This window comes from Lactuca saligna, chromosome 7, assembly GCF_052625555.1.
Source record: "Lactuca saligna cultivar CGN05327 chromosome 7, ASM5262555v1, whole genome shotgun sequence".
NCBI lineage: Eukaryota > Viridiplantae > Streptophyta > Magnoliopsida > Asterales > Asteraceae > Lactuca > Lactuca saligna.
In genome coordinates, this window is record NC_136423.1 from 19,918,970 (window position 1) to 19,944,306 (window position 25,337).

A 25,337-nucleotide genomic window follows, 5' to 3' on the forward strand; every position below is an offset into this window, starting at 1 on the left:
GTATTTGGAAAATTCTAAAAAAGCTCCTAAAAAGCTAGTATAAGTAGCTTTTAAAAAAACTAGCTTATAAGCTACTTTATAGCTTACCAAACACGACAACATAAAAAAGCTCGAAAAATAAGCTAGCATAACAACTAGCTGTGGCGTGCCAAACACAACCATAGACAATGGGATGAGGGAGAAAAAACCACTATAACACAAAACCATATATTTTTGTAACGTTGATGAACGATATCTTTTGATGAAGACAATAGAGACAATGTAGAGGAAGATGATATAACATATATCATTATCATTGGCGGAGCTACTTTGTTGGCACGTTTTCTCCCTACAATTGAAAAAGAACAAAGTTGGTTTTTTTTTTTAAATATTGTGCATCCCATGACAAATAAAATAATAAAATAAAATAAAAATACAACTACTAGCTCAAATAAATTAATCTATCTAATAAATGTAAGTCCATTTAGGAGCCCAATGTATTCAATTAACCCAATATGTAAATTAAGAAGGAGCCGGTGGAAAAGCCATTGTGGTACCGCAACAATTTAAAAAAAAAAAAAAAAAACCCTTATTATTGGTTCTTTTATTTTATCCCATGCTTCACGACATGTCGACTTTAAAATGTTACATGTTTTACTAGTTTGCTATATTTAATGAAAATGTATTATTAAAAAAATATCTTATTATTTTTATCGGGGACTTTTTTATGCTACCCTTTGTAAAAGTTTCTACCTTTAATACTTGAATATATATGTTTGATTATATCCAAGTATGTGCGAGTAATCAAGATTTTTTAATCCACTCAAAGTTACTTACAGGTAATTTAATACAAATATCATCATCATCATCATGTATATAATCGCTTTTGAAATTTCCATCATAAAAAAATAATAATAATGTTGGAGGGTTTGACTGAAGATGGACGTTGTCCCATTGGAGACGCCATTAAAGATGGCAGCTTCTAACTATGGTATATTCGTTGACGTAATTCTCGGAAAAACACTATATTTCTAGTTGAAACATTATATATACTATTAAAATACTACAGTTGTAGCCTTGTGTTTAATAACCACTATCGGGATAACTCGGCGTTGACAAGAAAATGAAATAGACAAACATCAAATCATATCTTGGTGACATAATATATATAAATGGTGAGGGCAACAAATATACACCTACAGAAAAAGTATTATCAAGGGCTGGCTTTAAAAGGAGCTTCCTTTACATGAAACAGCACCACCACAATTCACTAAATAAAGTGTAGATTAACAAACTACAAAAACACTTAAAAACTGTCTTAGATTCGACCCTTACAAGTATAACCCATGCATACAACACCACCAAGTTGGTGAAAACGCAGCTTACAAGAAGAAGAAAAAAAAGACCCACGTAAAATGAATATTAGCAAAAAAAAAAATATGAAATAAAATAGAAGGAAAATATGTCAATGTGGTCAATAAGACTATAACATGATCCTATTTGTTTTCCTCTTGAAGAAGAGGAAGGTTGAAGCTGTACAAGATGTCCATCAATCAACATCTATTGTTCCTTCCCTACATGACTCAAATTACCTTTTCGACCTTTTTCATAGCATCCTACATGATTCAATTACCTCAAGCACCGTTGAATGTGTCTCCTCTGAAATCATGTTCAACGACATGTGAAATTCCTAGCAAAAGAGAAGTGAATTCAGTTCACAATATCATATTTTTGTCCATTAAGGGTATTTCTGTCCATGAAATAGTTCTTGTTTTCGGGTTTTTGAATTTCACAAAAGGCTTTCTTGCCAATAAAGGGTATTTTTGTCGATGAAAAGTTTCTTGTTTTTGAGCTTGGTTACAAGGGCAAAAATGTCATACCACAAATCTCTCCAAGACAGGCACAAGGACAGCCAGCTTGCGGTTTGGAAGACATTCAGCAATGGCGTTACGTATGCTTTTACTGTCACAAGTCAACAACAAGAGAGACCGAAAGTCAAAGTCAATGCTATTTATTTAATAAAACTAACTCATAAAGTCAACCAACCTTTCCGTTGATAGAAAGGCAAGAAGAAGGGCCGAGTATGCTTCCACAATCATTTTCTCTGCTTCTTTCTCCCCCTCCAGAACAGGATCCTCAACATTCTGACCAAGAATCAACTCAAGGGCATCTTAGTCATTTAGCTAAAAGCGTAAAAAACAAGAAACGCAATTGCAACTGCACTCACCAAATTCGATTGTCTTCCTTCTTCAGCTGCCTCACCAGCCCCTTGATTGGCCAGAAAGATGGAACAAATCAGTGGAATTACATCCGTAATTTCATTTTCTTCACCATTTAACCCAGGCATCGATATGCTCGCAGCTGCAAGTCGTGATCTGCACAAACATGCAAGGGTATTTCAGACATTTTACCCACAATTACCAATATGGAAAGGAAAAAAAATGATTGAAATGAGGACCTGTTATGACCATCCTTCTCCACCAAATTAACAAGCAATCCAAGAATAGCAACAAGAAAATCCAATTCTTGATCAGTAAGTCGTTTATTTTTCTCATCATCATCATCAAGAATCGACTTGTCTCTTGGATCACTGAAAGTGGGCAAAAACGACCCGAATGATGGAAAATGACCCGCTATCAAACCACACAATGTCTCCAATCCTCCACACCCCGCAATTTGCTGACACCCCACAGAGTTGTCGTTTGTTAGATTCATCAAAACCTGCAAAAAACAAAGGGTATTTTCGTCATTTAAATGCAAGAAATAGCAAAATCTACTTTCATTGACTTTTTTTTATTCAAGGGTTAAAAAGGAAAAGGAAATTTACCTTCACTGCAGTGAGAAGACAATCAGACAAAAGGTTAAATTTTTCCTCATCATCCAGTGGTGAACAAGAAACTTGAGGTGAGTCATCACGTTCCACATTGCTGGATTCTTGCTGACTCACCACCATAAGATCTTCATCCCCTTCAACAGCCGAACCACTTTTCTGACTTTGAGACACGTTTTTCTTCACAGACATTAAGTCCCATTTAGAAGGTTTATCTTCATCTTCAAAAAAGGCAAATGGATCTTCTCCACCAAACCCAAACGGATCTTGGCTATCCTCAGATTCAATCATGATGGGCTTCGACTTTTTACCACTTGATGTAGATGGTTTTTTATCTGCTTTTTGGTTTTTCTGGGATCTTGTAGAAATCTTTTGGGAAGGAAGATCCATACTGCAATTCTCTATGGATGAACTGATATGTATGATCTCATTGCTGTCATCTGTGGATTAGAGAAACAAGTTCATACATGGGTATTTTGGTCATTTACTTAAACTTTATTGGAGTCAAATGTCACAATAATGCAGAGTACCTTTGTCATCAGCTACTGAAGGAAGATCAGAGCTATTATCAGTGCCATTTGAGACACCAAGATCGTTTTTAGCATCAGAATTAGAAGAAGAATTTTTTAGTAGAGAAACACCTGCAAATCATTAAGTAAAAGAAAAATGATTACAAGTTTACAACAATAATACCAAGCAAGATACAAAATGCTGTTTATATGTATTAGTTTCATCAGTCAAGTGTCCAAATCTATAAGTTTTTTTATATAAATGGATAAGAATAAAGAAAGAAAGAAAGAAAAATGAGATTTGGTTATTTGATCTATAGAAGAGTAGATACCTGAAAGGATCTTAATGACACTAAGAATAAGTTTTGTGAAAGAATGCTGATAACCCAAGTCTTCTTGTATATCAAGCAAATGTTTCTGTAATGTGAAAGAACATGAATTCCAATTATTTATTTTCATAATTAAAGACTTGGGGAACATCTGCTATAAGAATTACCTGATTATCAGTACTTAGAAATGTAGCATTTTCCATAATTTTCAAACACTTCAATAGAAGCATCGGGCTTTCTAGGTTAAGAATATTCTGTGATTCTGAATATCGTTCTAGCCATTTCTGCAAATAATTATGAGATCATAAAGCATTAGTCTTCTCTTTTAATATGAAATACAAATAAAAATATCACTCTCTCCAAATATCCAAAATACCCTTCACTAATTATGAGATCCTGACTAATTATCAAATCTCCAAACTACCCTCAAATAATGAAGGATATTGTGTTGACTACAAATCAATTTCAATGTTTTTCGTAACAGCAACCTGGGCAAATAGGTAATTTTACCATAAAAACTTTTAGAAAATGGAAACTTTACAAACTTCATTGGACATCACATCCCAAAGTAGAAATTATTCCAAGCTCTTTTAAAAAACTGTTCCAAAAACCATCTGGACCTAAATCAATTTCTTTTTTTATAACACTAGAATGGGCAAATTGGTAAAATTCTATCTTGATTCTTGAAAACTTTTGAAAAATGGCATACAAGATCATACCTCCATTACACCATGACATTCCCTTATGATGTCAATTACAGCATCAAGTCCTCCATATTCTCTTAACTTTTCCTTAAAGTTGCCCCCTGATTTTCTAACAGTTCCAGTTGTCTCTGAAAGAATACAAACAAGCATATAAGAAGAAAACAAATTATTTAGATAAATATAAAATTACCATCCTATCCTTCACTTTAATCAACTAATTCTTTTGCAAATACCTTCAAGAGAAATAGTTGACAAACAAGCTTTCTCCATGGTTAATAAAGCAATCCATTTTGGATTCAACTCGGCCCTTTTTGCATCACTATCACTTCCTTCTCTTGGCTTCAACTCTTTGCAATTCACAAGGACTTCTTGAACTTTGTTCAAAATAGAAGAAGATGAAGATTCTTCCCCCTTATTGTCATTAAAATTAGAAGCATCCTTGCTTAAGGCTACAAGTTTGCTACCAAGAGTTGTGACTTTACTTTTAGTAGCATGTGCTGTAACCGGTTTCAGTAGTTTTAACAAAAAGCGGATGGAACTAGGTGAATCCAAAAGATATTCATCTTGACCCTGAAATGAAATAAAGATTAGATACACAGGGCTAATTTGGTAAATTATGTTTTAGTGTTGATCCATAATTGGATATAACTGAAGATAGTTAGATACCCACTATTGATGGAGGCCAACTTCTTGTTTTTCTGCTCGAATTATAGCATTGTATTTTTTATCTTTTACTTATCCTTACATTTATACTTTGTAAAATCTTTATTTATAGCAGTGAAATTTGCTTTGTATATAGATGACATCGCTATAATTGAGTAGGTTTTTCAAAGTACATGATGTTATAGGATATATAGAAGTAGGATGCTAAAATAAACAAATCAATGGAAGTAGATTGCTATTTCTTGTAATATGAAGAAAAAAAATGAAAGCATGATGTTATAATAAAAACAGATTGCTATTTCTAGCATTTAACCCAACCTATAAGGAAAGAAAATATATCATAAGTTATACACTAAATATATACAAATCAATTACATGCTTAAGCTTAAGCTTTCTCGTGCTTTACTTTTACCTAGGGTGCATGTATTTATGTAAGAGGATGTTCAATGTTTATACACTAAATAAATATATTCAGATCAAAAGTTGCATCCCATTTTTAAGTTGAACCCCTAAAGAACCCAATACGGAGATTATGCCCAACTTACAGAAAAGTTACTATATTGAAAATCAAAATGGCAATTCATTAATTCATTAAAAAAAAGAGCATTATAAGCAGCTTACATCACTTGTCAAAACAAAAAATAAAGCCGCAGCAGCCAGGTTGCTAGGGGTATCATCAAAATTGAGCCCCAATACAGCATCAATAATGGTTTTTGCAGTCCTGTAATCAAAATTACTAAAATGTTAATTACGCACTACAAGTACAACTTAACAAAAGCATATACTTTGAGAATCATCCAAGATTTGGCCTTAGTTGGATATATAAGCCCTCAAGTATCGAATTTGCATAAATGTATCGTAATGTAAAGAGTTTTTAAACTAAAACACACACATCTGATTCTCAAATGGAGTTTCTTGATAAGAAAAAATAATTAATTACCCATGGGTTCTCAAGAGCCTCCGCTGCTGTATAGTACTACAAACCATCAACAAAGACAACAAACTCGCACGACGAATCCTCACCGGCTGCCCTCTTCTCAACCCATCTAAAGCAAAATTCACTTCGTCATCATGCTCCATCATCTCTCCAAATTCTTGTGTCTCCATTAACGTAGTTGTTTCGGTCAACATCATCAATGGTTTCTTCGCTTTTTTGCCCTTATCTTTCCTCTTTTCGTTCGCTTCAGTTTTTGGTTTCTTCGATCTTGGAGGTAGAACAGCCAATTTACGCGAATCCTGGGACGAATCGAAATTATATGGGTCGGAATCAAAAGACCAAGGATTCTTGATGGATTCTTGAGATGGAAACGCGAAACTGAAAATATCGCCGTTACTGTTGTCTAATTCTTGAGGACTATCTTGAGATAAAGAATCGTCGAATCCGTCTACGTCGTCGAAAGTTAAACTGTTACTGCTTCTGCTGTTACTGTTGCTGTTGCTGCTGGTCCGGCGACCGTAGGTCCTCACGATCATCTTTTCTATTTCAATTCGAAACTCTCATGTGAAATTAGGAAGGATAGAAAGGCTGTAAATTGGAATTTTGAGGAAAGTGAGATTTGGGTTTATTTGAATTTGGGTTTTTCTGTTGGATTTTTGAACGATTTGTTCGGAGAAGGGAAGATCCCCTCTGGGTATGAGCTAAATCCTCTCAATTTGGGAACTTTTGAAGGTTTACACGAAAGTTGTTCGTGGGTCGGCCCCTGATAGTTCTTGGGTCGGATCTTGACCGTCGGATAGTTTCGATAGTTTCTTGGTTACCGTTGATAGACCACAAACATACTACCGGACTACCGGTCATTGGTAACCGACCCGTTTCTAATCGGGTTGAAATTTGAAATATTTTAGGGTTTGAGGGTTTGTTCGATGAAAAAGTATCGAAGACTCGAAGAGTAGATAGACATATAGACTGGTCATTGACTCATTGTATTTTGATGAAAGTCGCTTGTTCATTTTTAATGGGGATATCTTTAATAAATTATTAATAATGTTTATCTTTTATATGAACTTGATTAAAGTTGAACGAAAATTATATAATTAATATTAATATAACATAATTATTAAAAAATAATAATATCATCTATACAAACACACAAGAGTAAATTACACGAATGGTCCTTATGGTTAGGGTAATTTACACGTTTAGTCTCTAATTTAGTTTTTTAACTTGGAAGGACCTTATTATTTATTTTTGTTACGTGTTTTATCGTTACTTTTTGTTTTTATTACACGTTTGGTCCCTGTTTCACCTAAAAATACTATTATTTAAATAGAGAAAATTTGATGGGTTGATAAAGTAAGGTGAAGATGATGGGTTTAGGAGTGTGTTTAGTTAAATAAATTTAAAAAATCAAGGGTAAAATAGTCTTTTTAGGTAAGACAGGTACCAAACGCGTAACGTAACAAATAGTAAGGACCTTCCGAGTTAGAAAAATAAGTTAGGGATCAAACACGCAAGTTATCTTAAACCATAGGGATCATTCGTGTAATTTAATCAATACACAATAAAAGTTTGAGTAAATTACATGAATGGTCCCTATGGTTTAGGGTAATTTGCGTATTTGGTCCTTAACTTATTTTTTTAACTCGGAAGATTCCTACTGTTTCTTTCTATTACGAGTTTGGTCCCGGAATTACCTAAAGAAGCTATTTTGCACCTGATTTTTTTATTTATTTAAATAAGCATACACCCAACCCCACCCCTCATCTTACCTTACCTACCCTTACAATTTTTTTCATATTTAAATAATAGTCTTTTTATGTAGGACATGGACCAAGTGCGTAACAAAAACAAATATTAGGGACCAAGTGCGTAATAAAAATAAATAGTAGGGACTTTCGGAGTGAATTTACTATAAAAGTTTTAACACATATATACTAATACAATCACATGTTGAAAATGAAAGCTCTCGTCTTGACTATTTAGGCGATGATAATTGATAAGTTTTAGTCTTGGCAAAAAAAAATAACATACTTATTTAGTCAAATAGATAAAATAAATTATGTTTTTTTTTTCCTTAACATCGTGATTTGTAACATCCCGAAATTCAGGTAAAGCTATTTACCCCTTCCCTTTTTGTCAAGATTAGTTCCTTGAGTGAGTTCTTATAGCAAATGAGTACATTACGCGTACTCATGCGCTTAAGTTGGACGCAAACTCGCCTGGGTACGTTGGGCGTACCCAGGGTTACGCTGGGCGTAGCAGGCCCAGATGCAAACCCTAATATTTGGCTTGTGCACTATATAAGGGATGCTAAGGCTCATTTCTCAGCCTCCATATCAGATAGTGAAACCCTAAGAGAGCCTTCCATCGTCCTTAGCTTGAGTGTGAGTGTTTTGGAGCGAAAAGTGCCTTGGTGTGTTATTGAAGAAGAAGTAGAGAAGCTTGTGAATGCTAGGGCTTGAAGTGCAAGTTTGGATCTGAGATCTTCATAGGAAGGAGCTTCATCTAGAGGTATAAAGTTCAAAACTTTCCTCTTTATTTGGGTATGTTGCATAGACCATTTATAGGGTTAAAAGTCCCAAAGGTGGAGACTTTATGAGTGTAATGGACTCCATGGACCTAGATATGTCCCATTTCAGTGATATTTGTGTTATAGATCCATAAAAATCCCAACTTGGTCGTTATTATGGGGTCATGCTTGAGTTATGAGCTTTCTAAGGTTGGAAATGGAATGTTATGGGTGTTAGTGACTTGTCCAGCCATGCAAAGGCTTAGGGGGTCGCGTTCGCCGTTTCTGTGAGGTCGTCGGGTACGCCTAGCATACAGGTTTGGTACGCACAGCGTAACCTAGAGAGTTCACTTTTGTTGACTTTAGGGTTTGGTCAATGTTAGGGTCCTTGAGTTATGAGAGGGGTAAAATGATATTTTACCCTTTCTCAGAGTGCTAAGAGAGGGTATAGTCTAGCCTTGAGAGTTGTATTGATTAGAGTGCTAATTCCATGTGATTAGGGGGAGGCTAGACCATATTTTACCGAGTTCGAGATTACCGAGTTACCCGAGGTGAGTCTTCTCACTATACTTTTAACAGAGTTGTAATTAGAGTTATGTGACAGAGTAATTGTATGATTTTGAATGATGAGATTATATGTGGTTTATGCTATGTATGTTACAGAGTTTACAGAGTGAGGACCAGAGGGTCCACAGAGTTAGGACCAGAGGGTCCAAAGAGTTATAGCCTCGAGTGGCTATTATGTGTTATATGTGGTATTTTGGGGAACTCACTAAGCATTTATGCTTACAGTGTTGTGTTATGTGTTTCAGGTACCAGTGAGGATCGCAGGATGGCGTCGGCTTGATCAGTGCACACACGAGGAGTTTTTACATATTATGATCCTGGGATGTGATGTTATGGATTGTTATGTGATACAATGATATTTTTATAACAATTATGAATGAAAGTGTATTTTTAAAATGTGAAAAATTGTTTGAAAATTTGGGTGTTATAAGTTGGTATCAGAGCCTTGCTTTGAGGGATTCGGGTGCACCCTCGGGGGTATCTGAACTCAAACTGAGGATTTGAGAGATTTTCAAAATAAAATTCACAAAATTTTCTCACAGAGTAAAAAGTTTTTGAAAGAGCAGCAGAGCAGTGTATACGATCAGCCAGCGCCTGAACGGTGATTTCCCAAAATACCCTTACATTATGAGTTATGAGATATGTTATGATATGATATGCATGCTAGAATAGGCTAGGTATTCTTATTAGGACTATAGTGGCCTGATTTGTGATGCCTTAGCCTAGGGGTTTTGCTAGGAGATGCTTGAAATCGAGTAGATAGCATCGAGGAGCTATGAGAGATATGCTAGAGAGTAGACTATGAATAGTGAGAGTAGAGTACTTGGCATTTGGGATCCTAGGAGGAGGACTTGGGATGAATACTGATGCGGTGTGGACGGTAGTATTGGGCCCGTACTACTAAAGACACCGGAGCAGTGCGCAACCCAAGTAAGAATCCTTGGGGTATCAGGGAACGAGTAGGGTCGAGTTATCAAGTTCGAGTATGTTCGATCGAGTCTCTAATATGTTTTATGTTGTATTTTAGATACATCATGGTTGGGACACGCCATAGACCAAGGACCAGCGGGGTGAGCGATAAGGAGCTCTGCCATAATATCCATGAGGAGGTGGCTGAGGTTATACGTGCAGAGATTCCATAGATGTTTGGGTCTATTAAGACCACTCTGATTAATACTTTCGACGAGAGATACGTAGCGGTTATTGAGGCTGCAGCTACCTCAATTGTTGCTGCTACCAAACCTCAGGGTGGCGATTCGTTGTTGTTCCGGGAGTTCAGCAACACGAAGCCACCAGAGTTTGATGGGATGCAGGATTCGATTACTGTGATGAGATGGGTTTCTGATATTGAGTGATGCTTCTATACGTGTTCATGTCCACAGCATTTGAGGGTTTGGTTCGCACTGAACCAGCTTCGCTTGGGAGCGAAGGACTGGTGGAAGTTTGTGACGGTACACTTTTCGTCTGCTGAGCTTGCCGCAGTGACCTGGGAGAGGTTCAACGCTATGTTTCGTGATGAGTACGTTCCCCCGGTGGAGAGGGAACGTTTGACCTAGGAGTTTATGACCCTCAAGCAGGGTACTGAGTCTGTGTGACAACCCGATATTTCAACTACATGTAAACGACCTAAAAAGTCAAGTATTGTAACCACGTTAGTTGTAATAAAATTTACTTCGAAAATAAAATATCCAAAAATCACTAATTAAATTACCTATTATGTTAGAAGTCATTAAACCGTGATCGTACGAAAAAAGAACGCCCAAATCCGACTTCGTATAAGAAAGTTAGGAATTTTTCAAGTTCGGATTAACGGCAGGCGGCTAAAAACTCGAATCAGTGATCGAGCGACATTTGACCGGAATGACCTAAACGAGAATCGAAGGTCTCAACAATGGTATTTCAGCAGTAAAAAGTCTGGCAAAAACCGACGTCAGATAAAGAAGTTATGAATTTCTAAAGAGATTTTCTTACCGCAACCTTTTAAAAATAAATAATAAAAATAATTTCGGAATTTGCTGACGGAATCTAAACGAAAGTTGTAGAGTATGGTCTCACCTTCGCGTGGATATAAAGAACGTCCAAAACGGAGTTCGTATGAAAAAGATATTAATTTCTGAAGTTTGCTAAATAATTAATCTATAAATTTAATTCAAAATTCGGTATTATCCGAAGGGTGAGTCACTGGGTCCATCCGAATTACGCGCCGCGTACTCGAGGCCTTGGCCTCGGTTCATCCACGCCGCCCCTATGTGAGCTACCCGTCCCGTCCCATCCGAAGCCGAGGCAGTCGAGGACTCGATCACGCATGACGCACGAGTACGCCCCGCGTACCGAGGTCCCTCAGCCCCCTATAAATAGAGATGCGAGGGTTTCGGGAAAAACACACCATTTCTCTCATTTCTCTTACGAACTTGCCTCGTTTTCCGTGCCCGTACTACCCCGAAGCCCTGATCACTTTGCTCGAGTCCCGAAGGTCGTTTGTGCCCCCGAGAATCCCGAGGAAATCCACTTTCTCAAGCCGAAATTCTGTCCGGTTTTCATCCCGCAACCTCCGATCTTACAAGTGAGTTCATACCCCTATAATTCACACTTTTAAATGTTTTATGAGTACTTTTACATGCTTTTAGGGGGGGGAATACAAGTAAAACACTCGATTATTATCGTGTGTTATATAAACTTTCACTTTACGCGTTTTATCAAAGGAATCATATGTGATTTGAAACTATCAAATGGAAACTTTCATATGCAAATTATACCACGACAACATTTTATCTTTTGAAATGAGAAACGATTTATGTATTTATATAAATCAGATACTTGCTTATACTACATTTCGGTGTGTCGGTTTTGGCACTACAAAAACTACACTTTTCATAACAAGTGAACATTTTCACTAATGGTTTATTATACAAACGAAACACACTTTTAGGAAACTATAATAGGTATAGTTTTACGAGAATACTACGAACTTTTACATACATGGAAATACTATTTCAAGAAGCTACTTTCGTATACAATAACGAACGAACGTTTTCACACGTAAATCTGTTTTATACTAAATTTTGTGAGACATTAACTTCACGTACGTTCGAGTACACATTTCAAGTCCTGTATTATATACCATAATCCCTTGGAGGGGGAGCATGGTGTTTGTGTATAGATCTATACGGGCTTGACAACCCGCGCCCTGACTGTTAGCTACAACCCACCATTTGGGGTGACAAACGTCAGAACATTCCAACGCCTGAAGAACGTTGTGTATAGGCATTTCTAGTCAATAGCATGGTTATAAAACTCACATGGAGTATTAAAAACACAATGATTTACGGGGTTTTTCAGACGCATTGGAAATTTTATACGTACATACATTTACTAGAAACAAACATTGGTTTTAAAAGAAGGCTACATTTATACTAGTAGAAAATATAGGATTTTCTAGGAACAAGCAAACAAGGAACAAAAACATTTCATTTCATACAAACATTGTCATTAAATACTTATGAAACTCACCAGCTTAAATGTTGATCTACTCTTTTCAAAACTACTTGTATGTCCCAGGGATTCAGTAATTACAGGTAACAAACGGATTTTGGAGAAGGGACGTTGCGGTGCCAGTTTAATTTCATATTTTGACATCATATTGTAATTGATTTTGAGCATGTACACTTTTAAACAATGTAAACTTTCAATTATATATATGATGGTTGTATTGCTTTCTTTACTATGTATTCATTTGTTACGTTACCACATGAAGTCATCCGCCCCCGAACGTTTCCGTCGTTCCGGTTTGGGGGTGTGACAGTCTGTTACTGTGATCACCAGGATGTTCCATGAGAGGGCGATGTTCTGCCCTGAGCACGTGTCTACCGAGCAGGCACGTATATGTCGGTATTTGGGTATTCTAAGGAGGGACATACGAGAGTCCGTGGCGAACTCGTCATACCGAACATTTGTCGAGCTTCAGGTAAATGCTCAGAAGAGGGAGATAGAGCTGGAGACTCGGGTTAGGGAGGAGGCGGAGTCTCAAGGGAGGGATCAACGACCGGCTCAGTCCCAGCTGGCAGCCAAGCGGACCAAGCCCGCCGATTCGAGATTAGGGAACCAGAAGGGTCGTACTTATGGCAAGTGCAGCAAGGGTCATGAGGGAGTGTGTAGAGCAGGGTCTTGCTACAAGTGTGGTAAGGAAGGCATATGGCCAAGGATTGCCCCAAGGGATTTGCAATCTGTTTTCACTCTAACCAGACTGGACAACGGAAGGCCGAGTGTTCGTAGATGTGGGGATCAGCACAAGGAGCATCACAGGGATCTGCCCCTGCTGTTGTTCGAGCTACCGAGAGCCGGTCGGTAAAGGCCGAGGCACCGAAGGCACGAGGGAGAGCTTTCCAGTTGACCACGGAGGAGGTCCGCGCGGCGCCCGATGTTGTGGATGGTATGTATTCTTTCACGTATTTACTATGATGTTTGAGATATGGTGTTTATATTATGCTATGTGTCGGTACTTTCCTTGTGTGTTCTGTTCCTGCCTTGGTGTTATTTGACTCGAGTGCGAGTTGATCTTTTGTGTCATTAGCCTTTAGTCAACACATCAGTATTCGTCGAGCGGCGTTGAGTCTACCCATGTGAGTTTCCATAGTTGACGAGCCAGCAGTGTATGCCGCCGATGTGATTCAGGGATGTGTGCTTGAAATCTTCGGAGTTTAGTTTCCGATTGATTTGGTTCCGATTGCAATGGGGGATGTATGTGTCATCATGGGCATGGACTGGTTGAGTAGATTTGGAGTAGTTATCGTCTGTGAGCGGCAACTGGTGACCATATGAGAACCTAGCGAGGGAGTTCTTACGGTTTATGGCGAGGGTACCTGCCTTGGGTCAGCATTTTGTTCGACCGCTAGAGCGAGGCAGAGCCTACAGCAGGGCTGTAGTGGGTTTGTGGCTTATGTGGCGGATACGAGAGTAGGTGCAAAAAGACCGGGGTCAGTCGATGAGGTCCCGATAGTACATGAGTTCCCGAATGTTTTCCCCGAGGAGTTGTCGGGTGTGCCTCCCGAGAGGAAGGTGGAGTTCCGTATCGATTTGGTTCCGGGGGCAGCGCCCTATCGCCTTGCACCTCCAGAGATGCAGGAGTTATCATTGAAGCTTCAGGAGTTGTTGGGAAAGGGGTTTATACGGCCGAGTAACTCGATGTGGGGAGTGTCGATCCTTTTTGTCAATAAAAAGGATGGTTCACACCAGATGTACATTGATTACCGGGAGTTGAACAAGCTGACGGTCAAGAACCATTACCCCTTACCAAGGATCGACGATTTGTTCAATCAGTTGCAGGGAGCATCTTGGTTCTCCAAGATTGATTTGAGGTCTAGATATCATCAGATGAAGGTGCGTGATGAGGATATCCAGAAGACAACATTCAGGACTCGTTATGGGCATTACGAGTTCGTGGTGATGCCTTTCGGGCTCACCAATGCACCAGCGACATTCATGGACCTCATGAACAAAGTGTGCAAGCCTATGTTGGATCATTCAGTGATCTTGTTCATCGATGATATATTGGTATATTCGAGATCTAGAGAGCAGGGTTAAAGCCGAGCACCAGTGTCTACATGGCAAGTTGCAGCCACTTGAGGTTCCCTAGTGGAAGTGGGAACAATTTTCCATGGATTTTATCACCAAATTGTCGAGGACTGCGAGAGACATCGATACAATTTGGGTGATCGTCGACCGACTAACAAAGAGCGCTCATTTTCTTGCTATCAGTGAGAGCTCTTCTACAGAGAGGTTGGCAGAGGTGTATGTGAGGGAGGTGGTATCGCGACATGGTGTACCAATCTCGATTGTGTCAGATCGAGATGTGCGTTTCACTTCCAGGTTCTGGAAGAAGTTCCACGAGGAGTTGGGTACTAGGTTGCATTTTAGTACCGCTTACCACCCACAGACGAACAGACAGAATGAGCGGACGATTCAAATGCTCGAGGACATGCTTCGGACATGTGTATTGGACTTCGGAGGGAGTTGGGACACGTATCTGCCTCTGGCTGAGTTTTCTTATAACAACAACCACCATTCGAGCATTGTTATACCTCCCTTCGAGTTGTTGTATGGGAAGAGGTTCCAGACTCCCATCTGTTTGGGAGAGGTAGGGCAACGAGTGATGGACAACACCACGATAGTGCTTTAGACGACCGAACAGATTTAGTAGGTTAGACAAAGGTTGTTGGCGATCTAGAGTCGCCATAAGAGTTATGCGGATAGGCGACGATCCGAGCTTGAGTTTCAGGTTGGAGATTTTGTACTCCTGAAAGTGTCTCCTTGGAAAGGAGTGATCCGATTCAGGAAAAGAGGCAAGTTGGGGCCCCGGTACATTAGACCGTTTAGAGTGATCGCGAGGGTGGCCAGGGTAGCATATCGTCTGGAGCTACCTGCAGAGCTGAGCCAGATCCATGATACATTCCACGTGTCTCAGCTGAGGAAGTGTATAGCCGATGAGTCGGCAGTGGTGTCGTTGGAGGATATCCAGGTGGAAGCGAGTCTGAATTATGTTGAGAGACTGATCGCGATCTTGGATCGAAAGGTCAAGGTTCTGAGAAACAAGGAGGTGCCTCTAGTTCGGGTCTAGTGGCAGCATCGGAGGGGGTCCGAGCTGACTTGGGAGCCGGAGTCAGAGATGCGGGAGCAACATCCGAAGTTGTTTTCGGCATGAGACTTCGAGGGCGAAGTCTGGTTCTAGTGAGGGATAATTGTAACATCCCAAAAATTAGGTAAAGTTATTTAACCCTTCCCTTTTTATCAAGTTGTCAAGATTAGTCCCTTAAGTGAGTTCTTGTAGCAAATGAGTACGCTGGGCGTACTGAGGAGTACGTTGCGCGTACTCATGCGCTTAAGTTGGATGCGGACTCGCCTGAGTACGTTGGGCGTACCCAGGGTTACGCTGGGCGTAGCAGGCCCAGATGCAAACCCTAATATCTGGCTTGTGCACTATATAAGGGATGCTAAGGCTCATTTCTCAGCCTCCATATCAGATAGTGAAACCCTAACAGAGCCTTCCATCGTCCTTAGCTTAAGTGTGAGTGTTTTGGAGCTAAAAGTACCTTAGTGTGTTATTGAAGAAGAATGAAAGGAGCTTGTGGAGGCTAGGGATTGAAGTGCAAGTTTGGATCTGAGATCTTCAGAGGAAGGAGCTTCATCTAGAGGTATAAAGTTCAAAACTTTCCTCTTTATTCGGGTGATGTTGCATGGACCATTTCTAGGGTTAAAAGTCCCAAAGGTGGAGACTTTATGAGTGTAATGGACTCCATGAACCTAGATTTGTCCCATTTCAGTGATATTTGTGTTATAGATCCATAAAAATCCCATCTTGGTCGTTATTATGGGGTCATGCTTGAGTTATGAGCTTTCTAGGGTTGGAAATGGAATGGTATGGGTGTTAGTGACTTGTCCAGCCATGCAAAGGCTTAAAGTCACCAAATTTATGGATTAAGAGGCTTAGGGATGGTCATATCTGAAGGTTGGACGTGTGTCTTAACTGTTTAAGACCCCAAAAGCTAAGGAGTTTAAAACTGGGAGTTATGCGGAGCGTAATCCCAGTACGCACGGCGTAGGGGGTCGCGTTCCCCGTTTCTGTGAGGTCGTCGGGTACGCCTAGCATACAGGTTTGGTACGCGCAACGTAACCTGGAGAGTTGACTTTTGTTGACATTAGGGTTTGGTCAATGTTAGGGTCCTTGAGCCATGAGAGGGGTAAAATGTTCTTTTACCCTTCTCAGAGTGCTAAAAGAGGGTATAGTCTAGCCTTGAGAGTTGTATTGATTAGAGTGCTAATTCCATGTGATTAGGGGGAGGCTAAATCAGATTTTACCGAGGTCGAGAATACCGAGTTACCCGATGTGAGTCTTATCACTATACTTTACCAGAGTGATAATTAGAGTTATGTGACAGAGTAATTGTATGATTTTGAATGATGAGATTATATGTGGTTTATGCTATGTATGTTACAGAGTTTACAGAGTGAGGACCAGAGGGTCCACAGAGTTAGGACCGGAGGGTCCAAAGAGTTATAGCCTCGAGTGGCTATTATGTGTTATATGTGGTATTTTGGGGAATTCACTAAACATTTATGCTTACAGTGTTGTGTTATGTGTTTCAGGTACCAGTGAGGATCGCGGGAAGGTGCCGGCTTGATCAGTACACACACGAGGAGTTTTTACATATTATGATCTTGGATGTGATGTTATGGATTTTTATGTGATACAGTGATATTTTTACAAAAATTATGAATGAAAGTGTGTTTTTAAAATGTGAAAAATTGTTTGAAAATTTGGGTGTTACATGATTATTTTCCATGTCAAGACATGTCATGGTAGCAAGACACGTCTCTAACATCACACCTTAGAGAACGTCATGTCTTCAGTTTTTAGAACCTAAAGATAAACACAAAAATAATCATTCAAATGTTCAAATATTCATTTTTAGTTGACCATCACATTACATTGTATTTGTATGAATAATATGGTATATATTAATACTTTTGGTTTACTTTAATGCTACATCATGTAAATATAGTCTAATATGCTCTCGTAAGTGTACATCGAGGAATAACTTGCAACTTGAATCTTAAAATGATAAATCAAAGTGTTGATAGTTGTCTTGTGAATATATCATCAATCTTAACATTTGTAGAGATGAATTGTATTTGAAGATCTCCATATGCAACCTCTTATCAGATAAAATGAAAATCAATATGAACATATTGTGTTTGTGCATAGAGAACATGATTAGCCGAGAGATACGTTGCACCAATATTATGTAACACTCACAAGTGTAGAAGCTCAAAATTTTAACCCTTAAGTGAATTTTGATTATATATATATATATATATATATATATATATATATATATATATATATATATATATATATATATATATATATATAACACTAGTTAAACTAAAAAATTATTGGATTTAAAAACCCAAAGTTACTTAATTTGAAAATATAATAATTAATTAGTTAAATAATAATTTGGGTTTATATCTCTAAAATTAAATGTTAATAAATGAGGTTGGATAAATATGTTTAGTTAGAAAATGAACGTATTAGTTTTTTTGGAACAGTGGTTTTTTATTAAAAAAAATACTGAGGAGCTAGAAAAATAAATAAATAAATAAACATTACAAAGACTTAGAAGTTAAAGCAGGGTTTTTAATGACGAAACCCAATGAATTTTAGTATTTATATTCCTATTCGAAATCCAAAAATACGAACAATCAACAACCTCATCAGAAAGTAAAGAGTTCATAAGAGAAGTCGTCCCAAAAATGGTGAAATTTCTAATTTTTCAAATGCACCAAAACACTATCATCACCACATCATCCAAAGCTTTGTGTTGCCCTCCAAAGAAACGGATAGAATCTGTTCAAGTGATTAAGGTATTGGTAGAAACTAAATTAGGAAGTTGAACCTCCCACAAAACCGCAACCTGATGCCAAATGACCATAAGATCTGTGCATCCTATCAAAAGGTGATCAATTGTCTATACTGTTGTTGAACACACTTCACACAAGATGGAGTCTAAAGTAATATCCCTATGAGAAAGCCTCTATCTGGTCGGAATAATATTCCAAAAAAACCACCATAAGAGAATATTACCCATAATTAGAATCCAATTATTCCATCGTGTCTCCAAACTCCCACTCAGAACTAAGCGGTTATCTAAAAACATGCAATTGACAACACCGAGAATGAATTTAGAGGATCAAGTGACCAACCCAACCTGTTTGGAGCATCTCCTAACTGAAACATCCTGCATAGTAGCCAACAAAGTATCCCACTGAGTCTGCTCACCCCCCCTAGGGGGTAACGTAAGGTGTCCAAATCCTACCCTTAATCAAAACTATCCCTAATTGATAGATGCTTGTGATTATCCAGAGCAAAAATCCTATGGAACGTTGTATCTAGATGTAACATCCCAAAAATACGGTCCAAAAATTTCATTTTAAATCATTAATAAAACCATAGTTAACAATTCATCACACAAAAATCATAAGTCATGTATCTCAAAATATCATAAGCATTTATCAAAACATATCAGAGTAAAAACATCCCAGGCTAAACAACAACATGTGCATTGCAGTCATCCCGAGCTCTCTTCCCATTCCTATCGGAAGTACCTGAAACCAAAACTGAAAATTGTAAGCACGAAGCTTAGTGAGTCTCCCCAAACTACCACATATCATCTTGCATAAGCTTATTGGGCCCACGCCCCTTCCTCGGGCCCCACCTAGCATCGGACAATGTCCGGCATCAGGCCCCGCCTTGCATCGAGCCCCGCTCGGTATATAAATATGTTTCTACCAAGCCCTGCCATCTCTGGTTCCCGCCCCCTGTGCACACACAAACAATAAGATATAATCATGCTAGTACATAAAGAATCATACACAACACTATATCTTCTAGTCTTAAGGCCCCGCCTATCATGGGCCCCCCTACTATGCTAATTGTGAGATATGGAACCATGTCCACACTCAGCTAGTGATGAGATACGGGACCCCGCCCACACTCACCTCCCTACCAGACATATACAAGTATCACAAAGACAACAAGTATAACTAAACATGCATTCCTTTATCGGGTATCACCCGACATCGAACCGTAGTTCGGAAACATACATATAAACCTTCCTCGAGCCCCGCTCGGCATCGGACCAAAATCTGAAAACATATAAACATTCCTCAAGCTCACCTCGACATCAGACCGAAGTCTGGAAACATACAAACAAACACATGCAATTATCACGAAGACATCAAACATACAAACATTCCTCAGGCTTGCCCCGACGTCAGACCTTGGTCCAGAACATACTAATATACATAAACGGGCCGAAACTGGTGCCTTCGACCCGTTCCTACATGAGAAAACTCACCTCACAAGTTTACTACATAATCCCATGTATAAACCTCTCGCTGCTAGCTAGCAGATCCCCGAACTGTTGATCTCTCGATTCCCCTAGCTACTGATCATCATACAAATTAGATAAGTCCGAGATTCTTATAACTTAACCATAAGTCCTCATTGGGGTAGAAGACCATTCCACCCCTCACATGCTCTTGTCCAAATATGGACTCTACTAAACCCTCTTGAACCCATTCCATACTTCATAACTCTCCGGGGTCAACCTTGGTCCAAGTCAAAGTCAACGCCCAACAAAGTCAAAGTTAACACACCGAGTTGACTCAACTCGTAGAGTTATCCCACTAACTTGTCGATTTTCCTTGCTACTCGTGGTCGTGATAAAACGAGTCAACTCGTTGAGTCCATCCTCAGACTCGTCCAGTTCTACCCTTTACAGAATCGGGACAAATCGTTCTAACTCGTTGAGTCCCTCTATGGAATTGTCGAGTTCTTCAATCCGTTGCTTCATCTCAATGGATTAAGCCCCAAATCTTCATATATGAGCTTCCTAATTCACATATATACTTAAAATGTCCTTTTGAGGGTAAAGTTTCCAACTTTACCCGTTAATACCCTTACTTAATGGGTTTAGCTCAAACCCTAACTCTTTAGGACCTAGATCTTGGTCCACAAGCCATCAACCCTCTAATAAAGCATACAAATTGAGATCTAGACCCTAGACACTACATAAACACATAAATCTTCCACCTTTCTCTCCATGCATGGCCTTTTGGAGCTTAAAAGGCCAAAATGTCACCTTATAGCTTGCATGGGGCTTCAATGGCCATAAAGTTTGCACCTTTATGCAATGAAAGCCCTCCATGGTTCCAGATATGATGGTTTACTAACTTGGGATGTCCATATCCCAAAGATCAAGCTTCTTGGACCAAAAACCCAATAAAATGATAATAAAGAGATCTAAAAAGCTAATAAGCAAGGTTGAGACTTGATTACCAGAAAGTGATGAGAATGAAATGGAGTCTCTGGATCTACTAGCTTCTTCTTGAATACCTAAGCTTCTCCTTACTTCACAAGCTTCAAAACACACCAAGTTTCCCTCAAGGATGGCTCACAACACTCAAACTAGCATTAAGGTTTATGGACTCAGGGTTTGGACAATGGAGGTTGGAAAACCTAGAGTTTAAGATGTGTAAATTGGGTGTAAAATCCCAGATTTAAGGTTTCCCAAACCCAGTCCAACTCGTGGAGTTGGCCCCCTCCAACTCGTCGAGTAGGTCTTCTAAAAACACGCGTGACAACATTCCTACTCGCCGAGTTCTCACCCTTGAACTCGGCGAGTTGCCTTCTTGTTTGGAGAATTGCTTTCCTGATTTGGCCTTCTGGTTTCCGGGTGTTACAACTTTCCCATACTTATATTGACAATCACTTACCCTACAAACATCTCACACGCCACGTCCACAGCTTTCCTCCTACCTGCCCTGGACCAACAGGTTTTTCCCACCGCCACTGGCACTCGCCATCTTGGAAGTACCACTATCATCCCACACAATCAATGGCCTTCCCAAGGCAACTGAACCCAACCATCAAAACCTTCCAAACCCGATAAAGGATAATCCTTATTGTCATACAGAGAAACACTTTTATCTTTCCGAGATCTAAAATCTATAATTGTTTGTCTCCCTGGCGGATCGCCTATGCTCCAAAAACTACCATGCCAAAACCTCAATGAACAATCGTTCAACCGTAAAACTCCCCACCCTGATTATCTTGATGCTACCATTTGAAACAAAATCCATATCCATAACCAGCTGTAGAATACTTATACTCGACATAAAGCTCATATAATCCTTAGAGTAAAAGATTCATCCCTGAAACGGTTAGACTCAAACGAGAGCTGCACAACATGGTCAAATCAATTGCTCTGATATTATTTAATCTAACTGTAAGTGTATTAGGAATTTCGATTCCCAAGCCACCATGCTCACAAGATTCCTTACATCACTACTTCTATCCGAACATCCTGATGCCTCTTATCCACTTTCCGAATGAACCGAGACCTCCTAGGTCCCAACTTAGTAACGAAGAGATTTTCAAAACAAAATTTTCATTTTTCAACAACCATATTTTAAATTTAAATCATTCTGAAAAAGTGTTTCACAATAGTTATTAATCAAATATGTTCCCAAGATCATAAATAAAATCTTCTCTCGGTGTGTACGGTTCATGCCGACGTCTTCCCACGGTCATCGCTAGTACCTGAAACACATAACACAACAACTGTAAGCATAAATGCTTAATGAGTTCCCCAAAATACTACATACAACACATACACCACTCGAGGCTACTGTACGACCCTCCGATCGATGTGTCTTAACGAGACCCTCCAGTCTCGTAGCTCGTTGGACCCTCTAGTCCGGTCATAACTCGTTGGGCCATCCGACCCTATCTGAATCGTTGGACCCTCCGGTTCGGTCTATATAATTATATATCATACATACATCACATAGCACATAATCTCACACATGGCACACAATCTCATACATAGCACATAAGACCTCCCGGTTAACTCATAATACCACTCTAGGCAACGTATAGTGAGAAGACTCACCTCTTGTAGCTCGGTAACTCGGAATCTCGGTCTCCGTGAAATTGGATCTAGCCTCCGCCTAATCATACAAAAATAAACACTTGGCATCAACACAATTTCCACGACTAGACCATTCCTTCCTTTAGCAGTATTAGGAGGGTAAGAGACCATTTTACCCCTCTATTGACTCAAAGACCCCATTGTTGACCAACCCTAAAAGTCAACGATCAAACTTTGACCCAACTCGTTGAGTGCACTTGGGCGACTCGACGAGTCTACACGTGTCCACTATCTCTTTAGCCTCTCATGACACGTCGAGCCTTTCCCCTGCTCGACGGGTTACACCTGGCATGAATCACGGGGCCACCCTGACTCAACCCATCGAGTTCAATTATGAACTCGGCGAGTTCCACCTTCAATCCTCTACCCCCTTCTGACTCACCGAGTCATTCCCCCAACTCGACAAGTTACTCACTGAGTGACTTATGGGAAACCCTAGCCCTACTCGTCGAGTATGTTCTTGGGACTCGGCGAGTTCATGCCATGCTTATTCAAAAATGACCTCCTGATGTCAGATCTGTTCCTCTAATCCTTATATCTGCCCTCTTTGATCATAATAAACACGTAAAGTTTAGATCTTGATGCCCATGCAAAGACCCTATGACTCTATTTGATGAAATGGCCTCAACATGCCATCCAAAACTCATATCTCTCAAAGACACTCAATAAAGATCAAGGATTAAAGGTCTATGGACCTCTTTGGATCCAAATTCGAAGCCTCGACACAAGAAGGGACCATTTGCTTCACAAATCATACTCTAAAAGGGGCTAGAAACCCTAACTCTTAAAACTTACACCAAAATTGAAAGAGGATCGAACATTTACCTCAAGATGAAGTCCCTAAGCTCTGAAATCCACATATTAGCACCCTCTTCAGTTTCCTCTTGCCTTGGCCACCTTCTTCTTGCAAAAATACCCACATAAAGATCAAAAATGGCTTTCTTTCTCTCTCAAAACGTTCACACACTCTGGGGTTTCTCTCTTTCAACTGGTAGCCGCAAATGAAGGCCATAAGGGCCTTTAAGGTCTCAAACCCCGGGGATTAGGGTTTCATTAAACATCGTGGACTCGTCGAGTCTGCCATTAAATCAATCTGACCATCCGCGCTCCTACTCGGCGAGTCTGAGCGCCTACTCGTCGAGTCTCTCTCCAAAAACTCAATATTAAAGCATAAGTAAGATACCTGGGAGTCCGGATGTTACGACTTATCTACCAAATATATGGAATATCGGATTCCCACCCGGTTGTTGAATCAAAGAGCACCCTCTCAGTCTCTCCCAACGACTTTCGAATAAAACTACGACTATCGAAAACTACCCTATCCACATTGCCACTCTCGACTCTAAAAATCATGGGATCCCCGATTCCCTACCTTGATCCAACGGTCCCTATCAGGTCTCACCTGCATTGCTATAAGCATGCGGGCCTCGCTCACGGGTCCCACCCAACCATATCACGGAGCAACCTTGCCTACAGGTCCCACCTCTCTAGGGTTGCATAGACCCAGCCCCACCTCGGATCCCAACGACCTATCATTTCCTAATTTTGATCCTGTTGTGGTCTTGCCACGATCTTACGAACTGACCCACAATGGCCTAACTATAGAAGATATAATCCACCAAACCCTCTCGAAGTTGTATGTGTTTATTTGCGTCCTAAATGTCAATGACTCGATGCAAATACTCTGTTGTTTCTAGTTGAAATTGAATGTGTCTTGGCTCCGTTGGGATATATTGTGCAATATTTCATCATTTATCTTCCACTACCATGTTATGCATTATGACACATGCACAAATGATATATCATATAGTTTCTAAATCCAATGGTTGTGCTGCATGTTCAACTTTATGCCACTTTGCCTTCAACACTCCAAATGCACGTTTCACATCCTTACGTGCTCCTTATTGTCTTATCTTAAAAAATTAGTCACTTTCTTCAACCGGGTATCGGAATCCCTTCACGAATGTGGAATAATGAGGATATATTCTATCCGTAAGGTAATACCCATATTTGTATTCGTTTCCATTCACCGTGAAAAGAGCATTCGGGGCCATTTCCATTCAAAAGATCGTCAAATATTGGCGACTGATCAAGAACGTTGACGTTGACCCCAAAAAATGTATGCCAAATCCATAAATATTGAGAAGCAACAACCTCTAAAACCAACGAAGGCTATTCGTGAGGACCACTTGCGTATTGCCCTTTCCATGCTAATAGACAAATTAACCATTTTCAGTGTCTGCAATCAATGCTTCCGATCATTTTGGGAAACCATGGCGTTCTTCATGCGCCACATACAATTTTGCAAATCATGCAATGAAGGTTTCCGCAAATACACGTCTCAAAATGTTTCAACAACACCCATTGACAATGTATAAAAACTATCCCTTGCAGTTCTTTCTGCAACGTTGTAAACCATCGTTTACCTCTAGCATCATATCTCAGTTGAAAAAAAATCATACTTAAACATAAATTAACTACAATTTAATAATATAGTACATTTGTTGTAAAACTAAAGAAACATGTAGTACATTTGTATTTATTTTGTATAAAAATATAGTAAAGAAGCGATACCGGCTTTTCAAGGCATTGATGATCCGTAGGAACATATTCCTACTCAAATGAAATCTTCTTTTGAAGTCCTTCGACCCGTATACAATTATCTGCAAAGTAATCGCGATATAGATGCTTGTGTCCTTCCTCATGATTTCTATTTAACATCACACATCTTTTTAGTATCGGGACTGAGTCTGGCTG

The 25,337-nt window shown here is 39.4% G+C and overlaps 1 protein-coding gene across 1 annotated transcript; it reads right to left on the bottom strand.

Moving 5' to 3' along the window:
• Positions 1–1,245: 1,245 nt before the first annotated feature.
• On the bottom strand, positions 1,246–6,691 carry LOC145004522 (wings apart-like protein 1). The gene is made up of 13 exons (XM_078963457.1): positions 5,955–6,691; positions 5,636–5,735; positions 4,585–4,921; positions 4,367–4,479; positions 3,815–3,931; positions 3,651–3,735; positions 3,340–3,450; positions 2,807–3,249; positions 2,438–2,700; positions 2,207–2,354; positions 2,026–2,123; positions 1,860–1,941; positions 1,246–1,669 (listed from the first exon to the last, which is right to left on the bottom strand). The coding sequence occupies exons 1-13, from the start codon at positions 6,485–6,487 to the stop codon at positions 1,586–1,588; spliced, it is 2,514 nt and encodes an 837-aa protein (XP_078819583.1). The 5' UTR covers positions 6,488–6,691; the 3' UTR covers positions 1,246–1,585.
• Positions 6,692–25,337: the final 18,646 nt, after the last annotated feature.

Bases quoted from the DNA above. Each gene is read 5' to 3' on its own strand.
- LOC145004522 (XM_078963457.1), bottom strand. From the start codon at position 6,487: ATGATCGTGAGGACCTACGGTCGCCGGACCAGCAGCAACAGCAACAGT. The intron at 5,736-5,954 runs GTAATTAATTAT...TTTTGATTACAG, and splicing joins AGGCTCTTGAGAACCCATGG to GACTGCAAAAACCATTATTG. The intron at 3,451-3,650 runs GTATCTACTCTT...AATGATTTGCAG, and splicing joins TGTCATTAAGATCCTTTCAG to GTGTTTCTCTACTAAAAAAT.